At 29.5% G+C, this 12,705-nt stretch overlaps 1 protein-coding gene across 1 annotated transcript in view; it reads right to left on the reverse strand.

Annotated features, from left to right (window-relative positions):
* LOC129972498 (leucine-rich repeat-containing G-protein coupled receptor 5-like) overlaps positions 1-12,705 on the reverse strand; it is a 298,104-nt gene that overhangs the window by 36,064 nt on the left and 249,335 nt on the right. The window contains exons 7-8 of the mRNA XM_056086650.1: positions 11,647-11,718; positions 1,543-1,611 (exon numbers count right to left, since the gene is read on the reverse strand). Of these exons, the coding sequence (XP_055942625.1) occupies positions 1,543-1,611; positions 11,647-11,718 (141 nt within the window). The remainder of the gene's footprint in view (positions 1-1,542; positions 1,612-11,646; positions 11,719-12,705) is intronic.

Genomic DNA, 12,705 nt, shown 5'->3' on the forward strand with positions numbered 1-12,705 from the left:
TGAACTTCAAGTCATAATATTTAATACGATAATGTATTAGACTTGATTTGTCTGTCTATATTATTTTTAAAATTTTCGACTTAATTATAAAGGATGACCTAAAATGAATGCAAGTTTTGAATTTGCAATCATTCGTGCAGTAAAGTGTTGGCAACCCTATTAAAAAACCCTATTTGACAGCTGATAGTTTAGGGTTAGTAAAAATCGAGTGTTACACGATAGAACAACGTGTTAAGGCAAAATTTGAATTAAATAATAAAAAAAAAAAGATTTTTTTTCTTTAAATTGCTATATTTTTATTGAACCGTAAGTACACATTATAACCGTACAGGATTGAATACACATGATTGAACCGTAAAGTACACAGGATAGAGTTATATATGGAGTAAAATATAAGGCAAAGTGCCTCCACGACTTTGCTGGCATATAACGCACTCTTATGTTAAAATTTTCCATGACCAGTTTGCCAAAATGGGGCTGAATATAGTTGATGCAACGTTGAATTTCCTCCTTCAATGCGCGCGTGCTTGTGGGCTTGTTGGCATAGACCTTTGATTTCAAATAACCATATAAAAAGAAATCCAATCGTGATAAAATCACTCAATCTTGTGGCGCCATTTTCAAATTTTCGAAATGTGACCATCAAACTTTTATTATTTTTGAAATATTGTTCAACAATGAAAACACGTTGTTCTAACTAAACTAGCAACTTTCAAATGATTTCTTTAATATGGTTACCAATACTTTACTGCACGAATGGTGGCAAATTCAAATCTTCCGTTCATTTTGGGATACACTTTATAACAGTAATAATATGCGTGCAAAAAAAGTGCTTATTTTTCGCAAGGCATGTGAGAATAAATCTAAAAAATAAAATATTAAAAATATTGTAAAATATAATTAAAAATATTTTGAAAAAGATTCTAAAAGTAAGAGGAAAAATTGTTCAGAGTTAAAATTGACGTCACTGATGATCTTATTTTTAAATGTCAAAATGGTGTAAAAAAGAATGTTGTGCTTTTATATTCTGAGAAGTTATTCAGAACATTATTAAAATTTTGTAGAGGGACGACACTCTTTATAACTTCATTATGAGATAGAAGAAAATAACAGACAAGTTTTAGGAGCAGTTATTTAATTATTTTCTAAGTTCCATATTTCATAAGACAAAACAAACACGAACACGAATATATATGACACTTACTTACAATACAATAATGACCCCAAGAAGAATCATGGGAAATATGCCTTGATGTTAATAAGGTAATGCCATCTGTTGTATCAAAAGAGAAGGTAGTAGATTTATGTAACCGCTACAATTTTAGTGAAAGATCTAATTTAAAATTTGAAAGCCCTTTCATAGCAAGTATTTATTACCCAAAAAGTAAGTATTTAGAAATGCTTATAAAATTCGGTAGGTCTATGTCTTTCAATCTGCCTTGTAAAGCATTTTGAAAAATTGTTTATAATGCATATCACATTGTCCTATTTACAAATAATGTATATTTTATAAATATTATCATGTCAAAATTAGATACTTACAGTTCTCTAAGTGCCGGTAAGCTAGCTACGGCTTCAGGGAAATGCGTCAGAGCATTGCCATGGATTTCCCTGCAAAATAAGAAAGGATGAATGTATTCAAACTCGATAAAAAATCAACATTGATTGCTTTTAATACAACTTTGTTTTCCTTGATTTGTTTATATTTGTAAAGATGGGATTTTCTTTGCTCATTTCTTGAAGCACTAGAATTCTTGAAATTCAGTGGAGTTGTGCATTCCCGATGAAGTACAACAATTTAATAAAAAATAATTTAGTTTTAATTTGATAGAAGTGTCGTATAATACAGATTTTAAGAAAAATTTATTACAAGATTACAGAATAGTTATAATAACAGATCCATATTTTTAAGAAGAAAAAAATAAAATATTTTAAAATAATTCTTTTTTTATATTAAAATGAATAAGTTATTTCATTAAAAGTTTGAAAGTCAAACCCAATATTGAAAAAAACATTGAGATACTAAAAGTAACGTAACGAAGATATCAAGCAATATTTTTATTAAAAGAAAGAAAAATTTTAAACTTTCGCTAAATTTTATACTATGAATGTGATAAAAATACAAGACATCTGCACCTCATATTTACAATTTTTGCTTTGAATTCTAAGTTCTTTAGATAATTATGCTTTAAATTTTAGTACAATAATTAAGTGTTCTTTTAATTTTTTTTTAATATTTTCATCCTTTAGAACTCTAATTTAACTTGATTATTGTTACATAATTAATAATTAAAATCCTAGTTTATAATAAAATAATTAAACACCTTGCATAAATTATATAATATAATTAATATGTACAATACAATTTATTACGGAATATATTAATTAATTAAATATGCTTAACTTATTTCATTGATTGGCGAATGCATTTAATTACAATAAAATTGACAGGAAAGCTGAAATGATCTACAGCCTCAATAAACTAAGATAGAATCGTACATCAAAACAATTTGCAAACGAAGAACCGATTTATCTGGAAGAGTTTTAGCCGATAGATTAACTGAAAATCCGCCAATAAACTTACTGCAAAGAACGAGTGATGTATTATTCATTAATTATCGTAAATAATTAAATCGTTTGGCTAACGACGAATTAATTAATAAATGAATTACTTATATTAGATCTCCAGTTATGGATAAAATTAGTACTATAGGAGACACAAAATCATCCATTCTCTAAACGGGGAGATATAATTCAAAATCGAACAATCGAATCGATTATCGAAGAATTTATTAGCCGTAGAAATAAATTTTTTTAACGAAGTTGAAAATCTTACTTATTATTAAAATTTTCATTTCACAAGCCAACGTGTGCTACCATTCATTAAAAAACAATTAACAATATTTATGCAAATTATTTCTAAAAATTATTATAATTTTAACTAGCCGGTTGGCGAAAGCATCGTTTAAACTAAGAAGTTCCCTAATAACGTAATTAGAGATAAATAATGTTAAGTAATATATCTCTCGAGAATTTTAGTTTGAAATCTGCATGAGATGAAAAAATAAAAATTTGTTAATGAACGGTAATCATCATTAAGTGTTATTATCGGAGTTTTTTTATATACAAAGATATAAATATCAATATACTTATGAGACATAGAATTTTTTTATACATTAGTAAATATAAATTAAGCGCAAATAATAAACATGATAATGTATAACTTCGTTGTTACTTGGAAATTAATAAGACGTGGTAATTATCGACAAATATATGAGAATTATGACTTTCAATGTTCGTATAAATAAAATCTGAACATGAAGAATGTATGAAGAAGAAAGAATTTACCGGAATATAATTGAATCCATAAAATCACGTGACGTGACGTCATACTACATTTAATTAAATATTGTTATGTATATTTATGTAAACATATTTCAGCAGATGCGTGACCGATATAGTTTAGTTTAGTTATATTACGTCCTGTTTTAAAGCAACACTAGGCCTATTTTGGGACGGACCTCATAATTTTGAACCGCGGTCAGATGACGAGGATGGGTGGCCGAGAAGAAGCAGAAACTTTTGAAATTTTAAAGCTTCGATTTATTTCACTAAGGTTTATTTACGCACAAGAAGCGATTAAGCAGTTTAAATCGCGATACAAGTACAAAATAGACAGGAATTTTTTTTCTTCAGTGATTTTACAGTGAGATTTTGATAGGGATTTCTTTGATTGAAACGTGTAGATTTAGGAAAGGGAATCTTAGGTATTTTTAAAAGAATGTTATAATCATTAAGGATTGTACGATGACGATATTGTACGATGACCAATCCTTATTAGCACAAGATATGGTGCGATATCTTCAACATGTTTGATATTCTGAATATCCCTTCACTAGGAGCATGAGAAAATGCTAAAATATTCAATTTTCTAGTGCGCGTGTAGAATAAAAAAAAAAAAAAGAAGAAGAAAAAAAAGGGGGAATTGGATCAGGAAATAAGAGATCATTTTAGATAGGTCAAATTAAGATAAAAATTTGGAAATAATTGAGATTTAAATTAGATTAAGAGATATCATTATAGACATATATATGCGGTATATGACATATAATCTGGCATCTAATGCGCAATATTTAAGCTATGCTGCGACAAAATACTACAATCAGCAAATACATGATGTACAGTGGATCCAAAAACTATAACTATACATTGATATGACTATACTATGATAAGATATTTGCAATAAGCAAATGTACGATGACCAATCCTTATTAGCACAAGATATGGTGCGATATCTTCAACATGTTTGATATTCTGAATGCCGGTTAATATCTTCAAGATATCGTAACAATGTTGTTGGGCATTTGGTGCTAGCAGAGATGGATTCCAAAATTCTTACAGTACACTGTTTTATGCGATACTCTAATAAAATACTATAATCAACGAATACACAATGCACAATGGATTACATAATTATCAAAGTACATTGTTTCATGCTATACTGTGACTAAATACACTAATGTCCAAAATTAAGGTCACAAAAATGTTTTTCAAAGTAATTCTAAATGGTTACCAGTAAAATTTAAACAAATTGTATTTTATATATTGTGAAGGACCGCTAACACGATATTAACCGTTTTTTGTGAGAAAAATTGTTGCTTAGCATTAGTTTTTGGGGAACTACTGAAATTAGACTGTTTAGGCATTTGGGAGTTTTGCCTGCAATTTTATGAATATTGCATTAAAACAAAAATTTTAACCTGTTTCCAGTGAGAATGAGTTCTCATAATCGTTTAGATGATGTCTTGAGATGGAGAACCGTTGGCAGGCTTGAAGATGGGCAGTCTCAAACGGAGGTGGCTCGATGGTTACAAGTGGCACCGAATGTGGTATCCAGGTTGTGGAATCAATTCTAAACAAGTGGTACTGTAACCAGGAAGGCTGGCCAAGGCCGTCTCAGAGCAAAGACGCCTGCACAGGATCGCTATTTGGCATTAAGCGCAAGACGGCATAGGCTGACAACGGCTCCTCAACCTGCTCGTGACCTTGCTGCTGCGTCTGGAATAAGAATTTCCAACCAAACGTATACAGACGTCTAGCTGAAAGGGCTCTTTATGCCCGGCGACCAGTTGAGTTCGTCCCTTTGACTGCATCCAACATAAACGCCCGGCTGTTGTGGTGCCTAAAATATCAGTCTTGGGCACAGCAAGATTAGGGGCGTGTTCTTTTCAGTAATGAGTCGAGATTTACCACACAGAGTGACACTCGTCGAATATTCATCTGGAGAGAGCGAGGAGCTCGCTATCATCCATCCTACGTAAAAGAAATCGACAGATTTGGTGGCAGAGAAATCCTTATCTGGGGTGGCATAATGTTGGACAGACGTACGCCACTGCACGTCTTCGATGTGGGTACTGTCAATGCACATCGCTATAGGGATGAGATCCTTGAAGCCTATGTTCCGGGGTGTTTTTGGCCCAGACTTCATGTTTATGGATGAAAACGCGCTTCCACACAGAGCCCAGATCGTTGATGATTTTCTTGAGGAAGAGGATATTCGGCGTATGGACTGGCCCTCGAGGACTCCGGATGACAATCCTATTGAACATGTTTGGGATGGTCTCGGAAGTGCCATTGCACAGCGTAACCCCCCTCCTAATACCCTCCAAAAGTTAAAAGCCGCGCTTTTGGAAGAGTGGGCTTTGTTGCTCCAAGCATTTATTCACACCCTCATAAACAGTATGAAAGCTCGTTGTGAAGCCAGTATAGCAGTGCACGGTGGTCACATTCCATATTAGACAGGAATTTTCCCGAAATAAATGCTTTATCTCCGATTCATAATGTAACACTTTTTGATATATCCTGTTTCTTAATTCCCAATTAAAATCTTTTCCACGTTGTTATATGTCTATGTTCTTTCTTCCATTGTAGTGTACCTCTGTGCCAAATTTCGTGGCAACACAGTGAATAGTTTTTCATTTTTCGCAGATTTTATGTTTGTGACCTTAATTTTGGACATGAGTGTATAATAAAATATAAATGCACGACGGATTACAAAGATTTCACTGCACATAGTTTTATGTTATATTGTAGGATGTTTTATATCATACCGCAAAATATAAAATGCAACAAATGTACGATATGCAATGGATTAGAAAATATGCACTGTCCATTGTTTTAAATTATGCTGAAGTAAAATAAAATATGGTGCAAATGCATGATGCACAATGGATTACAAAATTAGTATTGTATCCTGTGTTCTGCTTTACTGGAACAAAACACCACAATCAGATATTACATGATGCACAATGGAGTCAAAAATTATAAACATATATTTTAAAATTAACATTAAAAATATATAAATTTTTTAATAGAAGCTTTTATTTATAGGAAAAAAAAACAGAGCAATCTGAAACATTTGATTGAAATACGATTAAATTAATTAATGCAAAGTATTTTATCAATTTGCAGCAAAAAAATGACTATTTTATCAGGTCACTGTCGACATATAGGAAAATTACTGTAATGCGTTTCGAGCTGTAAAAATTTTAAATTATTTTTTTATTTAATCTTTTAAAGCAAAGAAAATTTATATATTTTTAATATGAGTTAGTTATAGATAAGTAAAAATTGGTATTAATTAGATTATTTTACTGAAATGCGGGACATTGTTTTGAAAATCCAGAGCAATGCATTAAAATTTAAAACTGTCTCCGTTCAATTTGTGAAGCTTGTTCCAATCTTTATACAAATTATCCACTCGTATTAACCAATATTTAATTTCTAAACCGCCAGAAATACAAACATAATATTAATACTGCTACTGGAAAAATGTTATAAATGACTTAAAGAATAAAATTTAATATTAAAAGAGTTAATAAAATTACGATATCTAAGTTGAAATACAGTTCTTCATATTTATTAAAACTTCTTGATGTTCTCTCTTATTCTAACATTTGAAAAAAAATTACACTTTTCAGAGACTAAAACAGACGAAATAACGAAGCTTTAAATATCACTATTTTAGACCCATTGAATGGTCGTGTTCAAGGAAAAATTGTCATTCAACGAACGATGCGTTATCGAGCTAGCAGTTTACTGACCTAAAATGAATGAAACTCAATAGCTTGATCCGTTTTAATTACAGAAATGTGGAACAGTTTTCGCTTACAATGTTGTCAATATGCATTAAGAATATTTTACTCGGAATGACTAATAAAACAAGAGACCAGAAACTAAATTTTAAAAATTAATTAATTTTTTTAATTTATAAAATTTGTTTAGAAATTTAAATATTGCAATTTTTTTAGCAGTATACATTTATTGACTGAAAACAACATAAAAATAATTTTAAAATAATAATATGAAATATAACAATAATTATGCGTAAATAATTATAATTAAGATATTTTACCAATTGGAAATTTATGCATTTATCTAACGGACTGGAATACTGTTCGGCCACGATTAGAGTAATGAGATATGAGACCCTGTAATGAGATTCGTACGCATGAAATCTATTACTTGGGGACAAAATCCACAATGGCTGGGGAACTAGTGCCAGGGAAATAATATGAGTTTTTTTCTTCTAATCTTCATCAGAGAATAAGTTATTGTAAATGGTGCCTAGGTTATGGCATTACTTTTTCGCCTCTTATTGATGTTTCATGTTAAAAAAAATTATATCATTATTAGGAATGTTTATATTATGAATGTTTTGCCTTCATAAGGCTCTCTAAAACTGACGCCCGGGTCCCGCCTTTTGTCTTCTTCCTCATTTTGAAACTGATTCGCTGACGGAGATGTTATTAGTATTTGGCAAATAGAGTGCTGGTTAAGACGAGACTTATGTCACTTAAAACCTACTGAAAATCACAACGAACCTTTCAGTATCACTCGTTTCGTTTGATAAACCAATGATAAACCAATAGACGTGATCTCAACTAAAAATATCAGTCATATTTTCTAATAAAAGTCTCCTGCATAATATGGTAGGCTTGGAACAAAACCGTGAATGCTTTGTATGGCACTGGCGAACAATACTTACGAAATATTGATCTTCGGCGTGAATCTAGTATTTGTACTGAATCTATCATGTGATCTTTGGCAATTAATCTCTGGCATGTGTGTTTAATATGTGAGTATACAAAAATTGATTTGTATTTTAGGCGCTTTTTTTCCCCCGGCAGATGAAAACCGAAGTTTGTCATAGAAATACAACTGTATTCACAAGACCAAATTTCATTTACTTAAGGCATTGCTCTATTTAATTATTGCATTTTTCATATGAGAAAATACCTACCAACAAACAATTAAACCTTTGTTGGATTTGATTCAAAATATGATAAAAAAAACCCTCCATATTTTAGATGCTAAACTTGTAGGCCAAAATTCATTTATCTAGCTCTTTATATTTCGTAATTATTGTTTTCACTTATACTCGGACAGTTGGACAAACTGACATCCTCAGAATAAATTTCATCTAAAATCTGATGTATATTTACATATGTGGTGTAAAGTGTATATACCAAATTGCATCCATATAACTCAAATTTAACTTCTGTTCCTGAATTATTGCGGTCATAGACAGACAGGTATAATTCCAAAAATGCGTTTTTCGGACTCAGAAATGTCTAAAACCTATAAATTCGCTAAGACAATTTTTTTTTGACGATTTTCAATACTTGTTCTTTGTACATTTCATTTACAAAATTTATTTAAGTTTGATGTTTAATGTTTATTTTCGTCTATAAAAAAAACTTTTCCTAAGACCGTTAACTCTACAGCTATCTCATTCAATACACCGAATTAACTTTTTACATCATCTCTTCTGCGCTGCATTAAATAATCTCTCTTCTCACTTTCCAGAATTAAGCTTTCAGAATAAGAAGAGTCTAAAGAATAAAAAGGACAAAGAAAAAAGAAAAATTGAACAAACATTTGCCAACGGACACTAAAAACGACCCTAATAGCCGACATGATATACGTCTTATCGTTAAACACCAACTCTAGTAATTCTGTAACCGATCGGCAAAAATGGTCCTAATGATCTTTGGACTTTACTTAGCTAGGAAATAGTCAACATACGGAAGTAAGCCCATAACAAAGTGTAAACTCTTTCAACAAAATGCCGTGATGGATTGGCCTTAACAACTTCTCGGCTCGAACAAGACCATTTTGGCTGCTCTCCAACAAAGAAAATTCAACAGATAAAAAAAAAAGTATCTTTTTTAAATTGAAATATTAAAAAAGGCCATCTCGGTGACACTTTAATAGATTGGATAAACTTTTTAAATGAGAAGGATTTCTTTTAAGCCGAAAGCTTTTAAAAGAGGGCATGGCTTGATTTATTTGGTGTACTACAAGAATGTAGTATAGGCTTAGGGCGATTAGGTTTTAAAGCTGCTTAAATACAATATCTCGCCAGTATATTCATTAATTCTTTTGCGAAGATTTTGTTTGAGGGGGGTGGAGGGTTGTGTGGAAGGAATACATCGCTTTTAAGAGCCACTTTTAACTATAGGGAAAATACTTTTTTCTCTTGTTTCGGATGTTTCGCTTTCATAAAAGAAGTGAATATAGTAAATATGTAATTAAATGTTCGTAAGTAAGGAAGAAAAACTTATATAAAAAGTATTTATTGTTTTTGTGGCAAAAGAAGATTTGTGTATTTGTTGAATCTTCCTTACGGATTATTGCTTCTTTATGAGTTATTTAAAGCTTAGTCAGAAATAGTTAACTGAATATTTATTTATTTATTTTTATTATTTGTAACACATAACATCCATAAAAAGAAAAAAAAATGAACTGAGGTTGTTGTTGGTTTTTCTAAAAATAGAGAAATCCATTCTGTTCAATCAGTTAGTTTGTTTTTATTCTTTTGCTTCAATTTCTAAGCAGTGTTGATATACTAAAGGCTTAAAATTCTATAATTAGTTAAGTAGAATTTATCGAGAATGCATTCATTTTTTGTCAAGATTTTGTTTGTGGAGAGGAAATATTGTTCGAAGAGTTGTTTGAAAGGAATATATCGCCTTTAAGACCCTCTTTTAACTAAAGGAAAAATACTTTTTTTTTTCTATTTCTAATTTTTCTTTTTCATGAAAAACTGAATGCAATAAATATGTAATTAAATGCTTGTAAGTGACGATGAAAAACCTATATAAAAGGTGATTATTGGTTTTTGTGGCTAAAGAAAAGGTTGTGTAGGTTGTGTGAGTTGACGTTATTGTTGAATTTTCTAAAAAGAGAAAAGTTTGTTTGAATTAAATTCAGGCTTTGATCAATCAGTTTGTTTTTATTTCTTAGCTTCAATTTTCTGTGCAGTGGGGATACAATAAAGGCTTAGAGTGATAAGGTTCTATGACTAGCTAAATAGAATATCTCGACAGTGTATTCATTTTTTGTAAAGATTTTGTAAGGGGAATTGAAAGGAATGCATAGGAAATAAGAATCACATCGAACAATAGGAAAAAATTTTTGTTTCTTTTTCTGATGATACATGTCACAAATAAAAAAAAGAAATAGATAAATATGCAATTAAATGTTTGTAAATAAGTTTTTAAGTACTCATAAAGAAGTAAGAATTCGTAAGGAAGATTCGTTAAAAAAGGTAGTACAAGCAAATTAGAAAGAAAAGCTGCTATTATTTCAAAATTTCTTAGACATAAATGTTGGTACTTAGTATTTTGTATACTTTAGTTTCTGCATTTTAATTTTTAGTTTCATTTAAAATGGTGTCATTTTTGTAAGAATTTATTTTCATAAAAGTATTCTATTGTAATTTTGCCTAAATTTCATAATACTTGTAATATTAAATTTTGAAATGTAATAAAAAGTAAAATAAAAAATAATAAAAATAAAAAGGGATTTAAAAGACTGCTTTTATTAGTTCTAAAACGAAAAAAAAAAAATGTAATCAAAAAATAAGTTTAAAGAAAAACCGTAAGTAAACATCACACTGAAAATAATATAAGGAAATTAAGCTGCAGCAAATTTTATAACAAATAAACTTTCTAAATGATTATTAATATTTCTAAATATCATTATTTAAATTGGTACATCTTAATTTTATGATTTTTTAAAAATACATTTCTTTTATATTTTAGACCAGTAAAAAGAAATATTTTTTTACTGGTGATTTTTATTTTGGCATTTCATATCGAAAACTAGCAAGCTGTTTCACGAAATATCTTCTTTTAAATTTTGGTAAAAACACGAAAATACGATAAGTTTGTATTTCAACACTTTGCGGGCAAGAGATTATTGTCGCTGTTAAGAAACAATGAATCTTGGAAAATAATTCCATTGCATTGGAAAATAATATTTGCATTGAAAATAATATTGCAAATATTTCCTTGGAAAATAATAAAATTGCAAATCCTTGCTGTAATTACCCATTGCACACTCAGAAATAAAAGGAATTATGCAAAGTGCAAACATAAATTATACAATAGTTCCAAAATTAACAGTAATAGGCAGCAAGCAAATTTTAGAAATATCAACAAAAAGTGTAAATACATTAGTTTAGATTTATTCCTTAATAAGGGAATCGAAGCATTAATAATTGTTTTATCTAAAAACAATACAATTTTTTGTAAAAAAAATATTTTATTTCGGAAATCGCTTTCAATTTGGACTACTTACAACACCTTTAGAGACTCCAAACCATCCAGTCCATGAGGTCCAATGTAATGGATTTCATTCCGATACAGCATTCTAAAATAGGTACAAAAATGCATATTTAATATGTTTGTTGTAACAAAGTTAAAAATAATGGAGTTTATCTTTACAGCATTAAGAAATATGAAGTTTATTATCACAATAATAGAAGGCATTATGTTTCTATTTACAATATTAAAAAAAAAACCGATACATAAAAAAAACTGACTGAGCTGAATATTGTCTAGGAGTATTTAATTGGGTTAAACATTCTACTAAATAATAATAACAATGAAACTGGATTTTCAAAAGCGTCTCAAATCATTGGTTTCATAAAAAAAACTTTTTTTAAGATTTAATTGAAATCTTTAGATACCATTAATTCCATTAGATAATTCGGGAAAATCTTAAAAAAAGTTTTAGTAATTTCACTTAGAATTTTTTAAAAAACTTAATAGATACAGTATATGGTTAAAAAGCAAATATATTTAATAAATAATATAAAAAAATGCAAAAAGTTTTCGTTTTATATAATTAAAAAGAGTATAAAAATATCGTTTGAATATTGTGGTATAATTGGTTTTATCTTTGAATGCCATTTATATTTGACCAAATAGGGAATTGCATTTGTTATTTTAAACATTTCATATTGAATTCAAACCAAACGCAAATGTCCATAACCTTGAAAAGAAAAAGAAAATTTTATTTTTTTCACAAACATTTCAATTTATAAACAAAAATAGTGATTAGTTTCAGGAAAAACCAAAACATAAAAAAAAGGAGGATTTTATTTTTTGACGTGGTCGTTTTTCCTGCCCCTACAAGAAAAAGAAAAAAAAGCTGAAAAGGGGACATGTCCGATTTGATTAAAACGTTCGAGATTCCTTTTCTTTTCCAGATATTCTAGCTGTTCGCTGAAAAAAGTTCTTTTTTTGAAAGAATAGCTTTAGATGCGCGTTTAAGTATAATAATATATCAAATGATATCAATAAGCTTGATTTTTGTATTCTTGATGTGTAGCAATAAATGCACTGTCAGATTTAT

This window comes from Argiope bruennichi, chromosome 6, assembly GCF_947563725.1.
Source record: "Argiope bruennichi chromosome 6, qqArgBrue1.1, whole genome shotgun sequence".
NCBI lineage: Eukaryota > Metazoa > Arthropoda > Arachnida > Araneae > Araneidae > Argiope > Argiope bruennichi.